This window comes from Vulpes vulpes, chromosome 10, assembly GCF_048418805.1.
Source record: "Vulpes vulpes isolate BD-2025 chromosome 10, VulVul3, whole genome shotgun sequence".
Classification (NCBI taxonomy): domain Eukaryota; kingdom Metazoa; phylum Chordata; class Mammalia; order Carnivora; family Canidae; genus Vulpes; species Vulpes vulpes.
In genome coordinates, this window is record NC_132789.1 from 97,260,661 (window position 1) to 97,288,456 (window position 27,796).

Genomic DNA, 27,796 nt, shown 5'->3' on the forward strand with positions numbered 1-27,796 from the left:
ACGCCAGGCCTCACCCTGGACGCGAGGCCCCGCTCGCCCTCCGGCCCCGGGGGGGGGTCCCTGCCGTGTGGGGGTCGCAAGCCGCCCGGCCTAGGCCTGGAAAGTCCAAGTGCGGGCTCAAAAGACACGGCGCGGGTTCCCGGGGACGTTTCAGAGGCTCGCGCTTGCCCCGCCCCTTCCGGCCGCGCCCCCGGCTTCCGCGGCGAGCACGTGTGTGGAGGCCGCGTCTTCCCCCGAGCGGTCGCGGTCGGCGGTGGCTCCCGCGGGGCCGCGAGGACGGCAGCGGCATGGTGGGCCCCCGAGCTCTCCGGCGGGCTCCCTCGGCCGCGGGCGGGGGGCGCGGGGCGGGCCCGGGGTGCTGCGGCGCGGGGAGGGGCCGACGGGCCGGCCCGGTGGGTCAGCGGGCGGGGCTGGGGTGTGCGCGGAGGGAGAGTCGCGCCGGCCTCTCGGTGCTCCTCAGCGGTGTGGGGCGCGGGGGGCGGGGGAGAAGGTCGGGGAGCTGGGAAGGCGCCGCCGCCCGGGCCCGCCCCCGCGCCCGCCCCCGCGCCCGCCCCCGCGCCCTCCTTCGGACGCTGCGACTGTCCTGCCGTGTTTTAGGAGGAGTCGAGTGTGTACTTGCGCGGTGACGCGGGAGGGTTCGTAGTAAGGAGGTCGCTGGGGGACGCGGGAGGGTTCGTAGTAAGGAGGTCGCTGGGGGACGCGGGAGGGTTCGTAGTAAGGAGCTCGCTGGGGACGCGGGAGGGTTCGTAGTAAGGAGGTCGCTGGGGGAGGCGGGAGGGTTCGTAGTAAGGAGCTCGCTGGGGACGCGGGAGGGTTCGTAGTAAGGAGCTCGCTGGGGGAGGCGGGAGGGTTCGTAATAAGGAGGTCGCTGGGGGAGGCGGGAGGGTTCGTAGTAAGGAGGTCGCTGGGGGACACGGGAGGGTTCGTAGTAAGGAGCTCGTCCACTTCAAGGAAGAAAACTGAAACCCTCTGGTGTTTCCTTTCCATGAACCTGCGACGTTCAGGAGCCCCTCGGGCTCTGGATCAGCATCTGGATCCCGTATTTAGGATTCCCTTACTTAAAATTACCCCTTACGTTGTTGCAAATACGATGGTTTCTTCTTTTTTGGTTTCTGTCTTTTTTTTTTTTAAACTTAGACTTCATTAGAATAGTCCTTAGAATGATTTCTGACTACGACACTGTTTTTTTAGGATACAGTTTGATGAATATTTATCTTCAACCAGTTTTTATTTATTTTTTTAAAGATTTTACTTATTCCTGAGAGAGAGAGAGAGGCAGAGACCCAGGCCGAGGCAGCAGCAGGCCCCACGCAGGGAGTCGGACGCGGGACTCGATCCCGGGACCCCGGGTCACGCCCTGGGCCGAAGGCGATGCTGAACCGCTGAGCTCCACCAGTTTTCTGTAAAAGCAACAATGTGAAGAAGTTTGTGGTCGCGAAAGGCCTCGTCCCCCGCGTGCTCTGCCCCTGCGGTGCGCCTGTCACTTTGCTGCCCTCGGTGCCCCCGTCCCTGCGGCCTCTGCTCTGGGTCCTCCCGGAGCGCGTGGATTCGGCCCAGGGGCTCCCTGCGCCCTGCGCCGCCGCCGCTCTCGCCCCCGGGGTACGGAGCGGGGCCCGGAGGCAGTGACCCTGGGTCGGTTGGCACTTGGCTGCGGTTGCCCCCGGCCGCGTGATGGGGGATCGCCTTGTCCCACGAGGCGGAGGGGGCTGTGAGTCTGTTGTCCTGGCAAATTCCCGCCCTTCGGTTTCCTGGTACACGACCCGTGGCTCTGCTCTGGCGCCCTTGAGGTTAAAGCAGCTCAGCTTGGCCCTGGAGGTTCTCCCTACTTACCTACTCATTCATTCCTTTCTCCGTCTTTTTATATCGGCTGCTCTAAACGTCTCAGTACAGTTTGGAGTGTGGGTTACGGAGTCCAGAGGACCGAGTTTGACATCTGTCTCTGCTAAAATTTGGTCTTGGTGAACTTACTTACCGCCTCCAAGCCTCAGTTGTCCTACCTGTTAGAGGGGGATGATCCCAGGAGGTGCCTCGTAGACCTGCCAGGGAAAATCCAGTGGAAGCCAGTAAGCCCAGCGTCTAGCACTTAGTAAATGCAGTAATTAGTAGTAAATGGTTAGCAGTGGAGCTTGTGGTTGTCTAGTCTTGTTACTTTTATTTCTTATTTTGAACCACTCTGGGTACTTTTCAAATTTCTGTTTCTTTGTTATACCAAAACTTGATTCAACTAATGTGAACAGTCTTTTCAAACTAATTCATCTGACCCAGTACTTCTTTATTCTGCATGGCAAAAAGTTTTTAGCATATTAAAAGTTTTTAGTTTGGTGTGTACTATGCCACAAGGCACTCCCATATATTATTTTTATATAATCCCATTATTATAAAGTTTAAGTGTGCTTATTTTCCTCCCTAGTTAGATTATAAAACGTTTGAAAGTATGCCATCCTCCTCACTCGGTTTATCTTGACATGTAACTGAGGGCATCAAGTGTTCCTTGACCTCCCTGCATATTCCTTAATGACAAGAATTTCGTGAGGTTGGACTCACCTATAAATGCAAGCTGTAAATTACTAAATCTTGGTGGTGGTGGTTTTAAATTTAAATTTTTTGATTCAATTAAATTTTTTTTCCTAGCTGCATTGAGATGTAATTGGCTTAGAACATTGTATAAGTTTAAGATGTACAGGGTTATGATTTGATATATAGTGAAATGACTTCCACAGTGAGCTTAGGTAATAATATATCATCTCAGGTAGCTGCCACTTTTAGCACCTTTCAAGTGTATAGTACAGTAATCATCTTGTATGTTTGATCTCAAGAACTTTACTCATGACTAGAAGTTTGTGATCACCTTGAAACATTTCCCCAACCCCAGCCCCTGGCCACCACCAGCCTACTTCCTGTTTTTTAGATTCCACATATATGTAAGATCATACAACATTTGTCTTTTTCTGTGTGACTTACCTCCCAGCATAATGCTTTAGGTTTTGTCCATATTATTTCAGATAATAGGATTTCCTTTTTTATGGCTGATTGATATTCCATTGTGTAGGTGTATATATATATATATATATATATATATATACACTTTTTTTTCTTTATTCACTCATTTGTTGAAAGGCACTTAGGTTGTTCCATGTCTTGGCTCTGATAAATAAGGTTTCAGTGAATAGAGGTGCACATACCTCTTCAGTGAATTTGTTTCCTTGGATAGATACCCAGGAGTGGAATTGCTGGATCATATATTCATTCTATTTTTAATTTTTTGAGGAACCTCTCCACTGTTTTCCATAGTGGCTGTATCAGTTTTCATTCCCACCAACGGTGCGTAAGTGTTCCACTAATCCCATCCTCTCTACCACTTGTCTCTCTTTTTGATAACAACCAATCTACCGGATGTGAGTTGATATCTTACAGGGGTTCTGATTTGCATTCGCTGATGATTAGTGATTGGACACCCTTTAATGTACCTGTTGGCCATTTATATATCTTTGGGAAAATATGCTTTGCCCATTGTTAAATCTGATTATTGGTTTGTTTTGCTACTGAAATGTATGAATTTCTTATTTATTTTGGGTACTGGCTTTTTATCAGATATAGTTTATAAATATTTTCTCCCATAGAGAAAGGTGCCTTTTATTTTTTTATTTTATTTATTTATTTTTTTGAGAAAGGTGCCTTTTAATTTTGTTGATCGTTTCTTTTGCTGTGGAGAAGCCTTCTAGTTTGATGTAGTTGCTCTTTATTTTGGGTTTGTTGCTTGAGCTTTTGGTTTCATATCCAAAAAATATCGTTGCCAAGGTCGATGTCAGAGTTTTTCCCCTATGTTTCCTTCTAGAAGTCTTATGGTTTTAGGCTTTACATTTAAATATTTAATCTACTTCGAGTTAATTTTTGTGAGTGATGTGAGGTTGGGTTCAATTTCTTTCTTCTATGTATGAGTATAGTTTTCCCAACATCATTTATGGAAGACTGTCATTCTGCCATTGAGTGTTCTTGGCCATATATGTATGCATGGGCTTATTTCTGGACTCTCAATTCTGTTCCATTGGTATATGTGTCTGTTATTTCGCCTCAATCTTAAAGAGATTACCTGCTGACTTGCTCTTGAGTGTAAAAGTAAGGACTTGTGTTAATGAAAAGCAACCTAGTATACAGCCTCTTTTTGGAACAATGTTGTATGTGCGTGGTTTAAAAAAAAATCAGATGGTAAAAAATGTTTGCACATGAAAAGTATATTAAATTCGTATTCCTGCTGTGAAAAATTAACACTAATGTAATGGCTTAAAACAGTACAGATTCATTTACCGTTGCATATCTGGAGATCAGGAGTCTAAAAGTGAGTTTTATTCTTCTGCTAAAATCAAGTGTTGACAGGACTCTTCTCTTTAAGAGGCTCTTCCTGTAGGGAAGGCCACAACCCCTTCTCTTGATAATGATTCTCCTTCCTCCTCTTTATAAGGACCCCATTGGGCCCATGTGGATAATCGGGGTTAATCTCCCGAGTCTCAAGATCTTTGATCACGTTTCCAACGTCGCCTTTGCCCTGAATGATAAATTATTTACAAGTCTGTGGAATTAAGGCATGGATGTTTTTGGAAGGGAGGTCAGTTTTCCTACCTACCACAAGTTTTCCTCCAACTCTGTTAACTTAATGCTTCAGTTCACCTGAGAAACAGTGACCGTTAACAGTTTCTTAGCCGTTTGGATATTTCATATGCATGTACCAGCATATATATAAATGTCCTCTAACTCCCCTTTTTATACTAGACACACTCTTATGTGTCTTGTTTTCTCTTAGCTTTTTTTTTTTTTAAGATTTTAATTTATTTATTCATAAGAGATACACAGAAAGAGGCAGAGACACCGGCAGAGGGAGAAGCAGGCTCCTCATGGGGAACCTGATGTGGGACTCGTCCTTGGAAATCCTCATCCAAGGATCATGCCCTGAGTCAAAGGCAGACTCAACCACTGAGCCATCCAGGCATCCCTGATACCCTAATTTTAGAGACCTATGTGAGTTCTGCCTCATGGGTTTTTTTTTTTTTTTTTAAGATTTTATTTATTCATGAGAGAGAGGCAGAGACACAGGCAGAGGGAGAAGCAGGCTCCATGCAGGGAGCCCGACATGGGACTCGATCCCGGGACCCCAGGATCACACCTTGGGCTGAAGGTGGTACTAAACCGCTGAGCCACCCAGGCTGCACGCCTCTTGGGTTTTTGTTTTTACAACTAATAACCTATTGTTTGCTTTTACTTCAATATGTTTAACCAGATCTCTAATGGATACTTAAGCTGATTCCATGCTTTTCTTTTACTACTGCATACACTGCCTCATTGATTATTCTTATGTTTTTGGTATATGTGTGAATATGTACCTCTATAATAAATTAATAGAAATAGAATTCCTTGGTCAAAAGACGTGTGTGGTTTTTATCTTGATAAGGTCTATCAAATTGTACTCCAGAAGGAGGGCATTTATTTATGAGACTGCTTATTTATGAGACCACTAACTCACCCACGTTCTCGGTAATGCAGTGTTGATAATTTTTAAAATCTTTTCTAGTCTTATATACTAAAAATTCTATTTTATTATAGTTTTAATTTATATTTCTCTTAAAGTAGACCACATGTCTTTTCAATATTTTAAAAACATTTGTATTTATCTTTCTGTGACTTGTTTGTATTCTTTTTCCTGTTTTTATTTTGGGTTGTAGGTCTTTTTCTTAATGATTTTATAAGTGTCCATTATATTGTAGGTGCTCATCAAATACATGTATTTCATCTGAGCTTAGTTATTGTCTGTTTTCTTACTCTTTTACTGAGGAGAATCTTATTATCTCCAGTGGCTTTAAGGTACCACCTATATTCTCAAGTCGTCCCTAATTTACATCTTTAGCAGAGATCTTTTTTTCTAAGTGCCAGACTAGTATTTATCTCTACTTTACTTAACTGTTGCTCAGGCTTCTTGAACTAATGTCTAAAAGTTAATTCTTGATGCCCCTTGTCTCCATGTGCCATTTCTATCCTAAGGGTAATTGGTGATTCAGACCAGGTGGTTGCTTGTCTTGCAAACTTGGGGTGGCATCCCTAACTCTCCTCCCTTTCCCTAGTCCTCCATATTCATGTCCTGTCATTGTATTTCAAATGTTGCCATTTCTTTCACACCTTCACTGTCACCATACTTAGGCCACTTGACTGTTCAGCTCTTCTTAATGGCCTCCGTACTACTAGTAGTCTCACTCTTTACCTCCTTCCAAACTGTTCTTTGTACAAGCATCTTGCGTCATCTTTTTTTTTTTTTTTTTAAACAAATAGATCTCAAGTTATTTCTTCAGGGAGGCTTTTCTTAATTTCCAAAAATTAGGCCCACATATTATATAGTTTCAGTGAGGATCCTCTACTTTCTGGCCATTTTTCTGGACTTTAAAGTATATAGTTATTTACAAGATAACTAGATTGTAAGCTCCATGAGGGCATGTCCATGTTCTGATGCTGATCCTGGAACCTTAGTTCCTATTCTAGTACCTGGTAATATGTGCTCAGTGATTCTTAAAAAAAAAAAAAAAAAACTAATCTAGCTCAAGATACAAGTGTAAAAAGTGGTAGCAGAGAATATGGGAGAAAGGTTAATTCTGACTAGGTATTTGTAGGTAAGTCTGGAAATAAAAAGTTGAGCTTGATGTTAGATTTTTTTACATGAAAGATAAAATTGAAACCTGCATGAGAGAATTATTAAGATATTCTTAAGGAAAGCAGTGTTTATGAATTATTAAAATTATTTTTATCTGAGATAATTCACACTTTTTTGATAATTCACACTTTTAAAGACCATTTTTAATGTTTTTAATTCACAGGTAGTTTATTTAATGTACAGTGGGTGCTTAGCGAGTGTTTACTTGGGGCATCATCTTTTTTTTTTTTTTTTTTTTACTTCTTTCAGAGTATTATTTACAGCCTGATATGACGTGTTTATAGTTGTTAAGGAGCCACTGTTGAGAAGTGTAAATGACTTTGTAAATGTTAAATGACTGGTCAACGCAGTATAATATTAGGTGCTACATGGCAAATATCACCAAAAGAGAAAGGTTTTCAGGCCCAAAGGAGTTTTTCTTGGGTACTTTAAGGAGGAGATAAATTTTAATTTGAAATGGCCCTTGAGAATTGAATAGGGTTTACAAAGGATTGTGTGCTGAACCATTAAGTTCCTACTGGAAGCCCTAACTAATGATTGGTCATTGCTGTCATATTTATCTGTAAAGCAAGGAAAATGCTGTGGATTTCTTCATGGTATATTCACTGCCAAAATAAAGAGCAGCTTCTCTTAATCCATCTCATTTTCATCATGTCATTAGTGTTGAGTGACTTAGTATTATCATATTTTGAAATTTATTTTGGTGTTTAAAATGTTACACTATAAGCTTTCTCAGTTTTAGGTATGACTTTTTTTTTAAGTATTTGTATACCTTTATGTACCCTAAATGTGTTTGGTGTAATAATCATTTTTCTAGGTTTCTAGTTACACTGGGTAGTCTAAATGGCATTTCTGTCTTTTGTTGAGCCTGGATTCTATGATGACCTTCGTGGTCTTTTAGAAAATGTTCCTTAAAAAATAAATAAAGAAAAAATTCCTTTTTGTTTATGATTTTAACAGGAATATTTGAAGCATATTGCCCCTGAAATACCTTTCTATTCTTTTTTTTTTGTTTGAATAAACTGTTTATGTGTATTCTTCTGTTCCTCTCAATTACAAGTCCAAATAAATTTTCTGAAGTAATTCCTAAAGATTGTAGGAAGGAGTTACTTTTAATATTACTTTCTGACTGGAATATTTTTGTGGTGCCAGAAACTTTTCAAAGTAAGCGTAGTTATTCAAAACAGTGCCTTAGTTATGCTTTGGAATGGAAATGCTATTTTTGTCTTTTTTTTTTTAAGATTTAATTCATTTATTTATTAATGAGAGACAGAGAGAGAGAGAGAAAAGACCAAAGACAGAGCTGATCATGAGCAACCGTGAAGGCCAGAGTTTTTTCTAGTCAGGCAAAGGGGCTACATTTTTAGTGACATTAGGCCTTAGCTGTGGTTGCATTCAGTCCTTGGTTTCCCCTGCACTGTGCTAGCGTTCTTCAACTTGGGCATCCAGATATTTGACTCGAATCATTTTCTTTATTTTTAAAGATTTTATTTATTTATTCATGAGAGAGAGAGAGAGAGAAGCAGGCTCCATGCAGGGAGCCCGACATGGGACTCAATCCTGGGTCTCCAGGATCAGGCTTTGGGCTGAAGGCTGAAGGCTGTGCTAAACCGCTGAGCCCCCGGGCTGCCCTTGTATTTTTCAAAGTTGAAACATTAATTTTCTATAGAAAATACACCTCAAACTCTTTCCTCCACCCCTAGTTTTATATGTTTACATTCTGCATTATTCTATGAATTAGATGCTCTACAAATAAATTTGGAGAACCCCTGACTGATAGAGATTAATTGCTTTTCAGTTAAGAGATATTAACTGATTTTTAACTTTTCAGTTAAGACATTTTTAATACATTAACATTTTGATAGGGTTTTACTGCAGTTTTTCCCTATTGAAGTGTTTCTTTTTTATTTTAATATATTGAAAAATATGAACATGTTTTAACATTTAGCAAGTTGTACATACTGCTGTGCCTTATTATATATTTATACCCTGCCCTGAGGCAACCTTTTCATGAATAATATAAGGAACCACAAACTACACCTGAATCAGAATATAAGTTCAATTTCTTTGTTTCTTCTTTGAAACTTCTGGGAGTGTATTTCACTTCTGGGAGGTTCTTAAACGGAGACTTCTAAAAGATGAGAACATTATCATACTCCGAGGCTATGAAACTATTTCTAAAGAAAGTTTTTATTAAATTTTTAAAGGAAGTTTTTTATAGACTTGGACATACTGCTAAAACAATGTTATACCTCTGTAACTTTAGCTGTTAAGTTTTAGCAGTATCAGTAACTTTTTTTCTTGGGGTTCTGTGACCTTTTTCTTTTCTTTTTTAAAGCATTTTATTTGTTAGGATATATGGAAGAAAGTTACCTTTCCAAAGAGTAAAACTTTGCTTTATTATTATTATTTTGTTTTCATTAGTTATCTTTTTCTTTATTCATTTGTAAGAGGCAACTCCTTGGCCATTCAAGTTTCATCATGAGATTGCAGCAAAATTCAATCATAGCTTGAGACTTCACTTATATTTCTATTCTCTTGCTTTTTCCACCACATCTGTAGTTGGTTCCTTCTTCTGGGTGAAGTCTTGAAACCCTTGAAGTCATTCATGAGGGTTGGAATCAACTTCTTCCAAACTCCTGTTCATGTTATATTTTGGCCTCTTCCCATGAATCATGAATGTTCTTCATGGCTTCTAGAATGGTGAATCATTTTTTGAAGGCTTTCAAGAATTTATTTTGCCCAGATTCGTAGAGGAATCACTGTATATGGCAGCTGTAGCGTTATAAGATGTATTTATTTAATAAGACTTGAATGTCAAAATCTCCTTGATCCATGAGCTACACAGAATGGATGCAGGCATGAAAACAATATTAATCTCATTGTTTGTTTCCATCAGAGCTCTTGGGCCACCAGGTACCTTGTTAGTGAAAAGTCGTATTTTAAAATGAATCTTTTTTTCTTAGCAGTAGGTCTTAACATTGGGCTTAAAATGCTCAGTAAACCATGTTATAAGCAGATGTATGTTTCATTTATAGAGCACAAGCAGAGTGGTTTCCCATAATTCTTAAGGGCTATAGTATTTTGGGGAATGATAAATGAACATTGGTTTCAGCTTAAAGTTACCAGCTGTATTAGCCCCTAACAAGAGAGTCTGTCTGTCTTCAGAAGGTTTGAAGCCAGGCTTTGACTTCTTTCTAGTTATGAATGTTCTAGATGGCATCTTCCAGTAGGAGGATGTTTTGCGTACATTGAAAATGTACATTAAAACTCTTTATAATAACTTGGAGCTTCTACATCAGATTTTTCTGGATAACTTGCTGCAGCTTCTACATCAGCATTTGCTGCTTCACTTTGCACTTTTATGTTATGAAGATGGCTTCTTTCCTTAAACCTCATGAACCAACCTCTGCTGGCTTCAAACTTTTTTCTGCAGCTTCCTCACCTCTCTTGGCCTTCACAGAATTGAAAAGAGGTAGGCCTTTCTCTGGGTTAGGCCTTGGCTCAAGGGAATGCTGTGGCTGGTTGGATCTATCCAGAGCACTCAAAACTTTGTCTTTATCAGTATTAAAGGTATTCTGCTTTCTTAGCATTCCTGTGTTCACTGAAATAGTACTTTAAATTTCCTTCTAGAACTTTTCCTTTGCGCTCACATCAGGTCTACCTTTTTGGCCTGTCTCAGCTTTGGACAAGCCTTCCTCACCAAGCTTAGTTGTTTCTAGCTTTTTATTTAAAGTGGGAGATATATGACTCTTGCTTTCACTTGAACAGTAGAGACCGTTGTAGGGTTAGTATTTGGTGTAATTTCTGTGTTGTTCTGTCTCAGGAAATAGACCTGAGAAGAGGGTGATAAATGGGAGAATGGTCAGTGAGAACAGTCAGGACACACACAGCATTTACTGATGAAGTTTGCTTAGTTGATGGTGCCCCAAACAATTACAAGAATAACATTAACTGATCACAGACCACCATGACCCATCTAATAATAATAATGATAAGGAAATATTGTAAGAATTACTGAAATGCAACACAGAGACATGCAGTGAACAGATGCTGATGGAAAAATGGTGCCGATAGACCTGCTCCCTGCAGGGTTGCCACAAACCTTGTTTGTAAACCAACAAAATCAAACCCCCACAATATCTGCAAAGCACAGTAAAACAAAGCATGCCTGTACTGTTGTGTGACGATTTCATAGTATTCTATACCTGTAACCATCTTCCAGTGCCATTCTGGGTTTCAGAGTTGGAGTTATCTTGGTCAGGTTTATCAAGAAGTGAGCAGTGAATATTTGTTGGTGTATTTCAGTGAATATTTTCTGAAGGAATGAATACATGTGTGAATGAGGAATTGGTCATTTTAATTCTGCAGAAAGTTCTACAGAGGAGTGACTTTGAGTTGTATTTTATGAAAGAACTAGAAAGGGAAAGGATTTTGCAGGCAGAAGTAACAAGTGCAGTCTCCAGAAATTATGAAATAGCAAAGTGTGCTCTGGAAATGGAGGAGAAAGAAGTTCAGTAAGAATGGGATGAAGGGTGTTTTGAAGAATGAAAATAATGCTGGAGAAGTAGGTTGGGGATAGATTGTTTTCCACATGAAGGAGTTGGGACGTATGTGTGAGCTCGTTAGCAGTGGAGAAGGATTTTACTAGGCAAATACTGCAGAAAAGTAAGCTCTGCGACTTCCATGAAAAAAGAATTAGCAGTGAGAATCTAGAGGCCATCCTAATCATGAAAAACCATGAGGCTGAATTAAGGCATTGACGATAGTTTTGAAGAGAAGATTCTAGGAACACTTGACCTTTTTGAGGATCAGGTATATTAGAGACTGCCAGCTGTCCCCAGATAGACTTTTTCTTTTATAATGTATTTTTTTTTTCTGAGAATAACAATTAAACTTACTATTCTCCCTTACATATAACCCACTGATTAAATTTTGGTCAATGGATGTAAACAGAAGACTCCCAACTTCAGAGGTCTTGCTCTTAAAGGAAAAGGGTATGCCTTTTTATTTTTTTTTCTACTTCTCACTGGCTGGAGTGTAGACTTGGTATTAAGTCATCTTAACTATATAGATACGTAGGAGGTTGTAGCTTAAGAATGGTAGATGGAAGGAGCCTGGATCTCTGAGGACTTTGTGAAGCAGAACTTCATACTCCTACTTTTTACAGGAGAGAACTAAACTTTATCAGGTTACAGTATTATTATGTCAGGGTTCTATTATAGGAAGCCAAATCTAATTCCAAAATAAAAACAGGTGTGATAAAACATAGAAGTATGTAGGAATAAAGAATTACCTGAATGTCTAGTTCAGTGGACTGAATGAATTATGACCTTCTTAGCTGGCATAAGGTTTGAATGGGAAAATAGTACGTTCTTTTTTGGATGTGCTGATTTTGAGATGGCTTCTATTATTTCCTCTTGTTTTTCTATGAACCCAAGTTTGATTTTGCTTGATTCCGTGCCCACTCTGTTCCACGTGCAACCTTTACAGTCAGGCTCCCATGAACATCATGTGTTCCTTCTACCTCCCCAACTTTTTTTTTTAACTGTGACACATATTTTTAACTCTGTCTCCTCACCGTCTACATTCTCTTACCTACACTGAAGATGGAATGGTTGAAGAGCTGGGTTTATTGACCTTTTCTCTGCCGTTCTTTATTTTCTTATATCACTCAAGAGTAGTTCTGAATATATCGTTGCTGTATGACAATGGAAATACATACTGTTCCAGTCATTTAACAGGTCTTATTTATCTCCTGATAAATAGTAGTGTTTCTGGCTTATGGTATTTCTTATATTACTGTTTTTTAAATTTATTTCTAAAGACAATTTTTTGACAAACCTTTTACATATCTGACTATGTATGTCATATATTTTCTTATGTTTTAGCCTAAAGCCCCAAAGGGAAAAACTGTAGGACGTGAAAAAAAAGTCATCCATCCATATAGTAGAAAAGCAGCTCAAATTACAAGAGAGGTCCACAAACAAGAAAAAAAGGAAAAGTAAGTATTTTTTTTTTTATCATTTGTATTGTGCATTGGTGTAAAGCCCATTTATACATTTATCTTTAATCAGTATTCCCGTCTTTCTTTAACAAATGTTAAGTATGTTCTGTGCACTGAAGGCACTTTGCTTAATTTTCATACTTCTGAAGAAGTTGAATTTGACAAGTTTTGTTAGTATTCTCTCTGCTTTTATGGAGGAGTGGATTTTCATAGATTCTTATGCCATTCTAGAAGTTGGTTTGAATTCTTGATGTGAAGAATTCATAGTAAAATTTTCTTAGAAATTCCAAATGTGTATGTAATTCCCCTTCTTTTCTGCCTCCCGTCCCTTAGTCTACCCTCTACGGTCAGCAGCCCACCCTGTATAACTCACCAATTCTTACCCCCATATTTGGCCTGTGAGAGCCCCCGGGAGCTGCTGTAGAGACAGAAAATTTACTTGAAATGAAGCTGTAAAGACAAAAATCATCATTTTAGCTATTTTATTTTTATTTTTATTTTATTTTTATATTTTTTAAAGATTTTATTTATTTATTCATAGAGATGCAGGGAGAGAAAGAGAGGCAGAGACACAGGCAGAGGGAGAAGCAGGCTCCATGCAGAGAGCCTGACGTGGGACTCGATCCAGGGTCTCCAGGATCACGCCCTGGGCTGCAAGCGGCGCTAAACCGCTGCGCCACCGGGGCTGCCCCATTTTAGCTATTTTAAAGTAGCCTTACCATTTTAATAAATGGTAGACGCATTTCCACACTATCTGATAGAAACCAGCACGTTCATTGTTATATATTAATTTCATACCCTAGACCTAAACACATATTTAGTGAAGGTTAGCTGTTGCCAGTGATTTGGCAAGAAGTTTTCTCAAAGAGAATAGACAAGTGCTGTGATAGTATAATCAAATTTTCTTTTTTTTTTTTTTCAAAAAGGTTATTGGGATGATAGCAGTAATGCTTTAAAATTTATTTTCCAAAAAAAAAGTTATTTTCAAACTTTAAGAAATTAATGTATTACTTTCATGAATTTTGCTATGTCTTCTGACATGATTACTACTTCTATAATTTTGCAGTTTTTGTTACCACCTGTACTAGTATTTAATAAACTTAATGTGTATGCAAGATATGCCTGTAGGGCATATTAAAATTTTGTTCCTTCCCCTAGAATTTTCCTTCAGGTCTGGGGCAGTGTCAAATTTTGCATTTCTAATGAGTTTCAGGTAATGTTGATGCTATTGCTGCTTGTTTAGGGACCACACTATGAGAACCGCTGACCCATAGTATTATTTACTTAATATTTTTTTTAGAATATTTTACCCTTAAGTATCTTTTTTTTTGAAGGAAATACTTGATCTGTATTACAATCAAGTAGATAACTGTTGCCTCCCCTATATGGTCTGAGTCTGAGGCATGCTTGCTTTTATCCTTGGTGAAAAGATTTGGCAAAGGTTGGAAGACTTGTAAAATAAACATTAAATGAAGTCGTCTTCTTACTGTAATTGGAGGGAATCAAAATAAAATGGGGAAGTAACTTGTTTAAAAATGATTTCATTCTGTGTCTGAGATACTAAAAAATAAGATCAGCTTATATAGTACTACTGGTATATATGGCAATATTTTAGGAAATACAGCTTTAGAATTAGTTAGAATTAGGCTGAATTCTTGGCTTCTCTTATAAGTGCTTTGCTAGTGAGTCTAGAGTCGAATGTTGTCAGGTATTTTCAGGATTTTATGCACTAATTTACAGAATCAACATTATAAAAGAATTATGGAAGGATAAAATTGAACAGCATGCTGATTCCTATATAACTTATTCTAAAGAGGTTCCATTATTGGGCTGAAGCTCCATTTTCATAGTACAGTTGAAAAATAATGCTTAATTTTTTCTACTTAGACAATGTTCTAAACAGATTGTTCTCATTTATTTTAAAGAGGTAGGTCCTCATTGTAACCACTATGGTTCCAGAAGCAAACAAATACAAAGGTTTAGTAGTATGTAATGTATTTTATGAAACAGGCTTATGCCTGTCATAGATGTCAGCTTTTTGAGTAGCAGCATCATTGACCATGGATTATCTTCCTTTAAATGACATAAACACATAAAATGTTGCTGATCTTCCTGCACTAGAGTAGTACTCCCAGCAAGACAGAAATGCTGAGCTGCATATTTTGGAGAGATGGATGATTACAAGATACTCAGACTATTGGAACAACTGTGAGCAAGATGATAGAAAAGGTACCAGCAAGACTTAACTTGAACTTCAGGTGCCCATGGCTTCTTAATAACGGATAGCAGTTATCAAGTACTGCTTTAATTACCTATTGCTGTATAAGAAATCCTGTGCCATCATAGCAGCTGGAAACGGTTTTTTTTCGGCCAAGAATTCTTGTGCCACTTAACTGAATGCTTGTGGTTGAGTCTTTTCACAAAGCTACAGTTAAAATGCTGATTGGGGCCACATTCATCTCCGAGCTTAACAGGGAGAGATTTTGCTTCCGAGCTCGCTCATGTTGCTTTTGGTAGACTTCAAGTCATGGCTGCCTGGTGGCTGGAGGCATCAGTTCCTTGCCACACGAGCCTCTCCATAGGCTACTCACAACGTGATGGCTTGGTTCTGACAGAGCACAGACTCTGAGATAGAACAAGAGAAGGTAGCCAGGATGGAAAACAGTCTTTGAAACTTTATTTCAGAATGACATCCATCGCTATTGTGTTATTTTATTTGTTTGAAATCTCTACATCTAGCCAGCCACACTCAGGCAGCACAAGGACATGACTATCAAGACACAAGAATCAGTGGGGACCATTTTAGATACTAACACCTTTTGTGAACTTTCTGCCTACGAAGATACTTGGTTTTTCTAAGGAACAGAGGTAGCCAGGCAGCATAAAGTATCCAATTTCTATGCTTTTACACGGAACTGAGAATTCTTTGTACCTCTTCCTAAGGTCCTTTTAAGGGAGAAACACAGGTAGTGGGGAGATCAGGGAGGATGTCTATTATCTTGCAGTGCCTTTGACTAGTGGTCAAGGATACAAAAACAGACCTGCTGGTTGGTCAAGTTGACTCTACTGATAGACTCTGGTTACTCAAAGATACTTCAGGAGTAAATAGCAACAGAATAAGAGCTCAGATGTGTTCTTTTTCAGTATTTGAATGCTCCAATTTAGGACTATGTGGAATATTGCTTCTGTTCATGTTAAAAGAAACTAGTATGTTTTGAAGACTAGTATATTTCAGGTGATGCACAATTTACAGAGAACTTATGGCTCTTTTTTTTTTTTTTTTAAGATTTATTTATTTTTAGAGAAGTGCGAGCATGCATAAGCAAGCTGGAGGAAGGGCAGAGGGAGAAGGCAAGGGGGAAGCAGACTCCATGCTAAGCACAGAGCCTGTCGCAGGGCTTGATCCATGATCCGGAGATCATAAGCCGAAATCAAGGGTCAGACGTTCAACTAACTGAGCCACCCAGGCACCCCCATAGATGGCTATTTTGTGTTATTTTGGCTTTATTTTATGATTTCTCAACCTAGCAATATTTTGTTGGTATATATACTATCATATTTTGTCTTGCAGAGTATACAACTAAGAAGCCTAGATACCAAAAGACAATGACTTAGTATAGGAAACTAACAGAGAGAAACTGAGCATAATGGGTAGAAATGTAGGAAAAACTACTTTAGAGAATTAATCTCAAATCTCTTTACTTTTCTCTATCCCAGCTCATAACCAGTCTAGTTCAGGACCCATTGAGTTCACTCAGAATTACCTCAACCTGATTTCTAACTAGATTGTTTCCTCTATGCTTAATTGAAATGAATGAATTTAGTCTCTATTTTTAAAAATCAACTTTGAGGTATAAAGAGTATTCAGTAAAAGAGCCATATTTTCAGTGTCCAGATTTGGGTTTTTGGTAGTAGAACAGTCTAACCACCATGCTAGTGACTGGGCCCACAGAGCCTAACATGTTACTCTCCAGTCATTTAAGAAAAAATTTGCCAGTGTCTGCTGTTATGAATAATGCTGCCATGAACATTCATGTACAATGTTTGGACATTTGTTTTCATTTTTCTTTCTCTAGAACTAGAATTGCTGGGTCATATGGTGATTGTATGTTAAAGTGTGTAAGAAAATTGAGTTTATATGAAATTAAGTTTATAAGACTTGTTGGTTGTATGTTAGGTGTCACATTTTAGTATTTAAGAAATTGCTTTATCCAAAGTGATAGTATCATTTTATATTTTCACCATCAATGTATTAGGGCTACATTCTCTCCATATCAGTACACTCAAACCTGCAGTATTATCAGTTTTTTTAAAAAACTTTGTAGCCACCCTGATAGTTGTATAATAGTGTCTTAGTTTGATTTAATTTTGTACATCCTGACCAATGATGTTTAAATATCTTTTTATGTGCCTTTTGGTCATTTCCATATCTTTGATATGATGAAAAACCAGTTAAAGTCTTTTGCCCTTTTTGGTATTAGATTGTCTTATTAAGTAGGTAGTAAGAAGTATTTGCACATTCTGAATGCAAGTCCTTTTGTTAGTTATTTGTGTTGTGAATATCTTCTCCCATTCTGTGCCTGAAACTTTTTACTTAAAGAAAGCTTCATTTTGTTTCTCCCAGTTTTCTAGTTGTTTAAAGTGGGAGAGTAAATCTAGTCTGCTTTGTTAGGCAGGGACAGTAACTTTTTTTGTTCTTTGCTGTATCTCTAGTGAGTAGCATAAAGTGTGGCAAAAACTAACTATCCAAAGGTCACCTGAATTAATTAATGTTTAGAATACCAACAATAGGAATCATGTATTTCCTAGATTGTTTTCTGAGAATAAATCAGTTTTTTTTCTTATTAAAATTCTTTTCAAATTATGAAAAGTAAACATTCTATTTTTGTTCTTGTTGAAGTTTAAAAGGTGACACTAAGGCCTTTTGGTCTTGGTGGCCACACTTCATCTTCTAGAAGGTATTCATTACTCTTGTGCACAAGTATTATCCACCTGAACATTCATAATCCAGTCCAGTTTTTTTGTTGGTGTTCAAAACTGATTTGTTCTATAGGTGTCCTTTAGTCATTAGTCACTGAAGAGCTAAAGGAAAGTTTCTAGAAACATTTTGTTCCAGCGATTTAAAAGAAAAGCATGGTGTTCAGGGTTTCTGCACTAACAAATTATTTTCATTTATATAAAAGAATGATCCTTGACTTAAGATTCTGTGGGCAGTTTTTGTTTGTTTTTGACAGATTTTTTTAAAATTTGTTACGGAAATTTTCTAATACCTTATGTACCCTTTCTTCCAAGATTGAAAAATGAAAAGGCATTGCGTCTCAATCTTATTGGTAAGTAAATTTACTCATTGATACTCTGGCTAAACTATAGTGAAATTCTGCTCTGTACCTATTTCTAGGGACTTTTCTTTACTGGACTTAATTAAAACAAAGTAAAAGCAATTGTTAACTCTTAAAAAGTGTTAATAATATCTAGCTCAGTTTTTCAGAAACTATTTTTATTTATCTACCAGCTTGCCTACCTACATCTGTCCATCTGTCTGTCTACCTACTATTCCTTCTCTTGACGTTTAATTCTAGCTCCCTAACCATTAGAATTAGGAAGGATTATGGCCTAAGTATTTTGGAAACAGCAGTTTATATTTAGTGATGTGGATATATGCATCCTCTGTCTGTATCTCAGTGTCACCATCTTTTTTTTTTTTTTTTTTGGCTAGATTTATTATTAGTAAATTTTTACTTAGAAGCCTGACTTTAAAATAGTGATACTTAGGGGCACCTGGGTTGCTCAGTCGGTTAAACATCTGCCTTGGCTCAGGTTAGGATCTCAGGGTCCTGGGATTGAGCCCCATGTCTGGCTCTCTGGTCCATGGGGATCTGCTTCTTCCTCTCCCTCTCTGCAGTCTCTCTCCACTCTCTCAAATAAATAAAAATTTTTTAAAAAATAATGACTTTTAGGCTTTGTTCGTTTTTTGTTTGAATACTGATCTTCAATGCTTTCTCAGGTAATAGTATTTCTAAGTAGGTCATCCGTATCTCAGGTATGGCTGTAACTGAAAGTGACCCTGATGTGACCATTTACTCTTTGCACGGTATCTGACAGATCTTGTATGGTTAATATATTTACTAATTTGAGTACCCAGACAGGCTACTTAACCTTTCACATGTGTGAATAGGGATAATAATCCTCAAAGGATGGTAAAACTCTTGATATAGAGCCTGCTGCTTATTAAAAGTTCATCAGTGTTATCCTCACCACTAATCTAATTTTCATTTTTATTATTTTAGATAAGTGTTCTATCTTTTGCTTTTTAAATACTTAGAACTTCATGTTCTGTTAACATATTCTTTTTTTATTCATGCATCCTTATTGGATAATATATATCAAAAAGCATCTCTCCCACCCCTGTCTCTTCCCCAGATTAAAATGTGACAATTTGATTTCTGACAGACTGGTTTAATTAGCTTTGAGCCCACATGAGCCTTTATATTTAACATTGAAATAAATTTTGATACTATTTTAAACACACTGATGTTGAAAATTATAATGAATGCTCATTGCTTAGGTGCTGACTTATGATGTTCATCTATTTTGATACTTGTTGTTACAGGTGAAAAACTGCAGTGGTTTCAAAGTCATCTTGATCCCAAAAAAGTAGGATATTCAAAGAAAGATGCTTGTGAATTAATTGAAAGGTAAACACTGGGCATGTTATGAGCAAAAGGCTCAGAAAAGGGGAATTCTCCAACTTGGTTCTTTAAGAGACCGAGTTCTGTCCTGGATTTAATAGAGGAGTAAATGGGCTTTGTTATCATGAAAGCTTTAGACTCACACCCTGGTGTAGCTACTCCACTAGACTTATAACTTTTCCCAGCCTCTGAGTGTTTACTTAACCTGGTTTCTTGGGATCAGGAAAGGCTTCCTAATTAGCAGATTGAGGTGGGTTAGTTCAAGAGCCTTTAGGCTGAGAGAACAGTATCAGATATAAGAGTGACATATTTAGTGATCTGCTGGCCATTTAATATAACCAAAATAACAGGCTCAAGGAGGGCATTGTGACAGTGACAGGTGCAGCTCATGAAAGGCCTCAAGTATCATTGTAGGAGTTTGGACCTTATCAAAGGACATTGGGAGCCACAGGAAGCTTTTTACAGTAGGTACCTGAGATGATCATATTTAAACTTTAGAAATGTTATAGTAGTGAGAATGAGGATGGTGGCCTGAAGGGACATGGCTTTGGGCAGGACATTGTTGAAAGGCTGATGAAACAATCTAGGCAAGAGAGGATGCTGGCCTCTCCATGGTTAGTAGCAGTATGGTGAAGAGAAGTGAAGATTCTAGAAATATTAAGAAGGTAGAAAGTCACAATCCTTACTGAAAACTTAGGATGTGACATAAAAGGGAAAGAATGGAGTCAAGGAGGACACCTACGTTGTTCATCTGGGCAGGTGGGTGGATGGTTGTGCTATTTTCTGAAGTAGAGAGCCAAAAAAAAGATGGGACAGTTTTGGTGGGGGTTGGGTGGGGATACAGGTGGGCACAAGTTCACTTTTGATATGTTAAGCTTCTATGGGACATCCAAATGGAGATGTCCAGGAGGTGGTTGAGTGTGAGGGTCTGGAGTTTAGCAGATACTTGAATAGCAAGCAGTGATTTGGATGTTGAAATTTTGGGCATGCTTGGACTATCCAGGGAGGGTCTGAAGTCTGAGGATACAAGGAACTCAGGAGAATATACAAATTTCAAGGACGGACGAAGGCTGGGGTTTGTTTTAAATGATGTACTGTAAGCCAAATGGTGGGTAGACTTGTAACTCAAATTGCTTTCTTATTTCTCAGGTATTTAAATCGATTCAGCAGTGAACTAGAGCAGATTGAATTACATAACAGCATCAAAGACAGGCAGGGAAGGCGGCACTATTCCCGGGAGACAGTCATCAAGCAGACAATGGAGCGTGAGCGACAACAGTATGAAGGATATGGCCTTGGTGTGTTCTCATTTTCTTTTTTTCTTTCTAAAATACATAGTCATACCAGATTTGTAATGTATTTCAAGGGTTTGATTTTATTTATTGTATTTATTTAGTTTAGTTTGAATTTCTTTCTTTGATTTCTTTTGTGAGTCTGTTGAATAATTTTTTATTTTTATTTTTTTCCTAAATTCTCAAAACTGTCACTTGTGATAGTGATATCATATCTTTCTACCCTGACAGTAAAGTTTTCCTCTCCTTCCGGCACATTCCTAATTTGCTTTATTGTAGAGTTAGTACTTGCCCATCTCTAGCTGCATCTGTGTTTCTTTAGAGCAGGTGCTGTGCCCTTTTTATCTTTCTAATTCCTGTAGGACCAAGCTATAGTAGCTGCAGTCATTCTTGAAAAACTTTAGAAATTGAACATTCATTCTTAGCATTGTAGCATCTCTTACCATTCTTATAGACAAGCATGTTGTTAGTTTACCAACATTGTCTGAAGAAAAAGCACTTGGTGAGGGTACTTAAGGTTCGCAAAGCCCACAAACAGGTGACAACCCAGAGGCAACATGGCCTGCAAATGGTATTTGATTGGCTTGTTAATTGTCAGTCTAGAATAAATCTGTCGATTTCGCATAAAGCATGTAGATTTCTGGCTTAAAAAAAAAAATTCAAATAGCCTGGCAACATAATCTGCTACAGTGGAGTAACATCTGTCCCTTTTAGACTTGATCATGGTCCTAAACATTACTTTATTCACATTCCATTTCTGGTCCATGTTACAGCATTTATAGTATGTGGATTTACTTGAAAAGTACAGTATAAATGAAATATTTAATAGCAAATTAAGTTTTTAAGTTTTGATAATAAACAACACTGAAGTATAAAACCCTAAAAGGAAATATCTTGTGTTGGGCCCAGCCTAGAGATAGGGATGCTATCAGCTAGAAATGCCTGAGACACTCACCTGGGCCTCTAGTACTTGCATTGAGCCTCCCTAGGTATTTCTCCAGCCAGAGCCAGAGTTATGGCGGGTACGGCCTCCTGGTTCTTATGACTGCAGGGATGCACCTCAGTAACAGCGGTCAGGGAAATTTGGGGGAAACAAACAAACAAAAAGGACAAAATGAAATTTTTACTCACAAGGCCTAGAAGGTCCATAGAACGCCCAAGGCCATACAGGGAGGTGGAAGGGAGAGAGAGGAAGGGAGTGTGGACTTGGGGTTCTACCTTCATTAGGGTCTGAAGGTGAGGTGCCCAGAGTTTCACAAGTTGACTCTTAATTGGTGAATTAAAAAGTTAACAATGGGATTTAGGACACGAGAAGGGAAAAGTAGAGTCACTCAAATGGTGATTTACTAGGTTACCAGAGTTTTCTAAAAGAGGAAAGTTGGCAGTTCCTCTTCATCATTTCTAAGAAGTGAGCTTCTTCACTGAAAAAATAACAAAATAGCTGTAGCATTAGACAGATGCGACTTAAACCCTTAGAGCTTACCGTATAGCAGGACAAGTTATTTAACCCTCCCCCGCCACGCTTTCTTTTCTTCAATTTAAAAACTGAAATAAATAGTATACCTACTTTGGCACTTGTTTAAAAGTTACATGAAGGGGATCCCTGGGTGTCTCAGCAGTTTATTAGCTCCTGCCTTTGGCCCAGGGTGCGATCCTGGAGTCCCGGGATCGAGTCCCACGTCGGGCTCCCGGCATGGAGCCTGCTTCTCCCTCTGCCTGTGTCTCTGCCTCTCTCTCTCTCTCTCTCTTTCTATGTCTATCATGAATAAATAAATTTAAAAAAATCTTTAAAAAAATAAAAATAAAAAAAATTACATGAAGTTTTATTTATCAAGATGCCTTATACAGTGTAATACAGGAGGTTCGGGGAGAGCTTCAAGCAGTGATGCCAGAGTCCCTTTCACTGAATAGTCACCTTGTAAGAGTGTAAAATTGTTTATGCTCATAGGTCTCCCATGTCCTCATCTTGGTTTTTCTCTGGAACCCACTTTAATTAGCTGTTTTCTCCATCACCCAACTACAAGTATTGGTACACTGATAACCTCTGAGTTGATAACACAAATAGTTGCTTTACTGGGCATTGATTCTCATTCAGTCAACTTCTCTGCTGCATTTGATACAGATGATCATTTCATTTTCTTGTCAGATGTTTCATTTGGTAAAGAAGACCCAGCACTTCCATAGTTTTCTTTCTAGTTCAGTTTCCTAAGTTGAATCTTCCTCATCTTCACAAACTAAATATTGGCCTAGGACCCCCTCCTTGGGCTGTTGCTTTTTTCCTATTTATATTAATTCCTAATGCATTTCATTCAGTCTATGGTGTTGTTATTATTTTATTTTAAAAATATTTAATTTATTTATTCATGAGAGACACAGAGAGAGAGAGAGACAGAAACACAGGCAGAGGGAGAAGCTCCCTGTGGGGAGCCTAATGTGTGGGACTCGATCCCAGGACCCCGGGATCATGACCTGAGCCAAAGGCAGATGCTCAACCACTGAGCCACGTGTCCCTCAAAAACCTGTGTGGGTTTTTTTTTCTTTTTCTTTTTTTTTTTTTTCAGCCTGTGGTTTTAAATACCATTTACATGGTGATAACTTCAAAATTTTATCTGTCAACCCTAATCTGTCCCTAGAACTCCAGACTCGTATTATCAAACCAGGGTTTCTCAAAATCTCTATTTGAATGTCTTCTAGGCATCTCATACCTGATATGTCCCCAAGCAGAGTCTAGCTTTTCTCCTAAAACGTGCTCCTGCAGCATCTGTTTCAGGCAGCAGTATCACCAGCTGCCCAGTTGCTCAGGTCGGAAACCTGTGGTCACTTTAACACTCCATCCAGCTCATCAGCAAAATGTATTTTGCATCTGGTAACTAACTGCTACTACCAGCCCCTCGCTAGCCCAGGCCACCATTGGTTCAACTGTACCATTAATGGCCTCCCAGTTGGTCTCTGTGCTGCTGCTCTTTCCTCCTAAAGTCTGTTGACCATGAATCTGGCAATTAGTTAACCGAACATGGCCAAGGTCACACATGTATTGGTGATTGAGTCACCACAAAAAATCAGATCCATTGTTCTTCCAGCTGTTCCATGCTGCTTCTTCCAGAGTTAGGTAGTGTGTCTGGTGAAGGGTTTGAGATCTCTGACAGCTTTATAGGGGCCTATTAACCTGGGCAAATTGTTGTTGAATTCTGGATTCTTACATTTCTCCTCTTTGCCCCATGGTGGTAAAACTATTTCTGACTCTTTTTAGTAGGATTTCTTTTTTTAAAAATGGTGTTTAATTTACACCTTTTAAACACTTGATCCCCTTATACTCATATTTTCTGAAACTATTGTCATAATTTGCATACAGTTGTGTTAAGCATTTTCATTTTATCTTTTTCATTCATTGATCCTAGATATTAATTAATATTTTATTGCATTGGCCAGAATTTTTGCAGCAGTGTTCTAGTTATACATGCCATTTGTGTTTTACTGATAACTATGATCGTGCATATTGGTTTATGGTAAATTTTCTAATCATGGTAATGTACCTAGTTTTTTATTGAAAATGGATTTAGGGGCACCGGGGTGGCTCAGTGATTGAGCATCTGCTTTTGGCTCATGTCCTGATCCCGGGGTCCCAGGATCGAATCCCGCATTGGGCTCCCTGCATGGAGCCTGCTTCTCCCTCTGCTTGTGTCTCTGCCTCTCTTTCTCTCTCTTGTGTCTCTCATGAATAGATAAATAAAACCTTTTTAAAAAATAGATTTTTTATTGTGTTGCTTTGAGCATCTATTGATTTATAGTTCATTTAAATTTTGTTCCCATATTGAATAATGTGATTTTTAAAAATATTAAAGAATCCTTGCATTTCTCAGATAAACTCTGTCTTGCCAGGATGAAATATATGCTTGAAAATAAATTGTGCTTTTCACCAAGAAAATATATATTTAAATCTAGCATTTTAGGGGATTGATTGTTAGAAATTGCCAGGTGTCTTTCATAGATTAAAAGGTCATGGTTTATTTCATTAATAAGTTTATTTCATTTTATAGATTTTGTGCTAGAATTTAGCATTGAATAGCATTTTTCTTAAATCACCTTCTTAAACTAAGCGCTTTATACTTTCAGAACTTTTCTTTTTTTTTTTTATTCATAAATCCACGAAGATTTTTTTTTTTTTTTTAAGCAGCTGACAAAAGAACTGATAAAAAATGAAGCTACAACAGACAAATCATTTCAGTCTTTAGTTTGCGGTACGCAGGAAGGCCAGAACTTCCTTTTCATACAGCATTATGGCTGTGCTTTGAAATTTTGTTTTGCTTTGGATTTTCTTGCTGCCACTAACTTGTTGTATCCGAGATAATAAACAAGGAAACTGTAAAATGTTGTGATTTAAAGAATACTACTTAATGGGTATAAATTATTTTCTTTCCCAGAGATTCCAGACATTGTAAATGCAGGTAATCTGAGAACTTTTAGGTAAGTCTATCTCTCTTTATGATTCCTTGAGGCTACATGTAAAATACATGGGACACAAACTTACTTTCTTTTTGAACTTAGACATTAGAGTTAAAAAAAAAAAAAAAAAAAACGTCAGGGGTTTCTTTTAACTTGATCTGTTTTATCAGACAAAGTAAGACTTTTCCTGACTTTGTTTATTTGAAACACCTGGTGTGCACTGAAATGATAGTGACATGGTGATTATATTTTTCAAAATATTTTTAAATACTTTAATAAAATACTTAAGAGAATTTGATGTCACTATTGCTCCCCAATTCGTATTTTTTTCAAAGATAAACTAACAGCAGCAGACCCAGTGGCTCAAAATTCTATCCCCAGACTATTTGCAGCACCCTCTTTTGGAAAAGATGGTTCCTTGGAAGTGACACCGGAGAAAAGAATAAATTGTCAAGAACTAGTCAGTCCAGTGGTTGAAAGATGAAGTTTTCTGTTTTTTGTTTTTTGTTTTTTTTTAAGATTTTATTTATTCATGAGAGACAGAAAGAGAGAGAGAGAGAGAGAGAGAGGCAGAGACACAGGCAGAGGGAGAAGCAGGCTCCATGCAAGGAGCCTGATGTGGGACTCGATCCCCGGTCTCCAGGGTCACACCTTGGGCTGCAGGTGGCGCTAAACCGCTGCGCCACCGGGGCTGCCCTGAAGTTTTCTATTGTAACGGTAACATTTTTTTTGGTTACTAAAACTGACTACCACGAAGTGTAAAAAGAAAAATGTTGGGACGCCTGGGTGGTTCAGTGGTTTAGCGTCTGCTTTGGTTCAGGGCATGATCCCAGATCCAAGTATCGAGTCCCCCATTGGGCTCCCTGCCCGAGGAGCCTGCTTCTCCCTGTATGTCTCTGTCTCTCTGTATGTCTCTCATGAATAAATAAGTAAACTTTTTTTTAAAAAAAAAAAAAAGGAAAGAAAAAAGTCTTTTCTGACTGCAGTTTGAAGAGTTGCAGGTATGATATAGTCACTGCTTCTTGAGGTTCTTGGTAAGATGGAGTCTTCAGGTTAGGGAGAATAAACCAATGGAATAGAGCCTCCTTGTCACTTCTGTCTTAATATTTTTCTGTATTACGTTGGAAGTTTGGGTATGTGGATATCTGTGCAGTTATTGCTCTTGTAGGTTAATGAGAGGATAAGTATGGACAAAAGCAAGCCTCACTTGGGACTTTTTTTTTTCCTAATGCATATGTTGTTTGTTTCTAGTGTATTTGAATCTGCTGTAAATTTATTAAGCTTTGTTCTACTGCTTTCAGAGTTTTAAGTATTGACAGCTCCTCCATCTCCCACCCCCGCAGCCTCTTTACGTACTCTCTTTTGTTTAGGGAATGGGATTTGGATCTGAAGAAATTGCCAAACATTAAAATGAGAAAAATCTGTGCTAACGATGCAGTCCCCAAAAAGTGCAAGAAGAAAACTCTTACAGCCGTAGACAAAGATTTAGGGGAACTGGAACTAAAAGATGAATCAAGTGACTCAGATGAGGAAATGCCAGCAGTGGCATAATTGTCCTTTGTTTGAAGTGAAAGTAAGTAAATTGAGAGCATCAAGTTATATTTGACCTGATTATGGTAAATAAGTGTGTAGATAACAAGAACTTGCTGTGTAGTTTCTTTCATGATGAGAATCCCATTTGCAGTGTCAAAAAGTGTTACGATTTTCGTTTAAAAATGAATGTTACTTTTCATTTACATTAAATTGTTGAAATAGATGTAGTGAAATAAAAGCACAATCTAAGATCTATTTAATCTAAATTTCCTGGACAGAGGGAGTCATATGAATAAGGAATAGAAAGTGTTTTGATTTTTTTTTTTTTTTTCCTCTCATGTTTACCTTGGATCACCCGATCTCATATTCTAGGGCTTGTAGAGCCACCTGTTTTGTGGAAGAGTCCTGTGGATCCTTTTTGAGCCGTGATGATAGCAAAATTGGCTTTCAGTAATAGTGTTTCACTAATCTTCCTCTTAAACATTAGACCTATTTTCTTTTCCTTATAAAGTAGGGAAAATGTGATAGGGAATGAATATACACTGATGGACTATACATTATTTTTATTGTCTTTAAGCCAGAGTTAAATAGTAAAGAAAAAAAAATAGTGACTATTTTTGTGATGTTGGTCTCCCACTCTTACTCTATCTTTTGATAAAGGGGATAAATGATTTCAGGTTAACTCTTTGTATGTTATTTTCTGCTTTCTCATGAAAACTGATGGCTTTATTTGTGGAAACAACTAATGAGCAGAGAATCTGTTATTGTGGTTGTGTTACTTATTTCTGTTATTTATTCTTCTGAGAGAGACGCTAAGTGACAACAGTATTTTAAGTATCGTGAAAGCCATGGATGTGTTATAATGTTGTTCTTCATAGAACTTGTTAAATGCAATTATCTTTTAGGCTGTTTTCTAAAGGATACGATGCAGATGTCTTTGAGTAAAAACATTAATGCTATAAGAGATTAGATATCAACTAAGTTTCATTAACAATTTATTTAAAATGTTAACAGCTTTTTTATTGAAAATTAAAAATAAAATTTATTTTCATAATTTCAAACTGATGCTGATTTGCTTTTCTTTAGTAATCTTTGTAATACGGTTTTATGGTTACAGACGTTCCTCTCTTTAGTCATTGGA

General features: G+C 38.2%; 1 protein-coding gene across 2 annotated transcripts; it reads left to right on the forward strand.

Annotated features, from left to right (window-relative positions):
* TMA16 (translation machinery associated 16 homolog) lies at nt 1-27,716 on the forward strand. 2 transcript variants are annotated; one of them, XM_072724986.1, is made up of 8 exons: nt 197-290; nt 1,246-1,815; nt 12,583-12,695; nt 17,991-18,028; nt 19,309-19,393; nt 20,537-20,685; nt 25,101-25,143; nt 26,493-27,716. In XM_072724986.1, exons 2-8 carry the CDS (start codon nt 1,672-1,674, stop codon nt 26,671-26,673), a joined length of 753 nt encoding a protein of 250 aa, XP_072581087.1. In that variant the 5' UTR covers nt 197-290; nt 1,246-1,671; the 3' UTR covers nt 26,674-27,716. The 2 variants fall into 2 exon arrangements, with proteins under 2 accessions (XP_072581088.1, XP_072581087.1); XM_072724987.1 differs by lacking the exon at nt 1,246-1,815 and having other exon boundaries at nt 1-290.
* The last annotated feature ends 80 nt before the right edge of the window (nt 27,717-27,796 follow it).

What these genes read in the sequence shown, in the direction of transcription:
- TMA16 (XM_072724986.1), top strand. Translation starts at nt 1,672, where the DNA reads ATGGGGGATCGCCTTGTCCCACGAGGCGGAGGGGGCTGTGAGTCTGTT. An exon ending in GCTTGTGAATTAATTGAAAG is followed by an intron (nt 19,394 to 20,536) that starts GTAAACACTGGG and finishes CTTATTTCTCAG; the next exon opens with GTATTTAAATCGATTCAGCA. An exon ending in GTATGAAGGATATGGCCTTG is followed by an intron (nt 20,686 to 25,100) that starts GTGTGTTCTCAT and finishes TTTCTTTCCCAG; the next exon opens with AGATTCCAGACATTGTAAAT.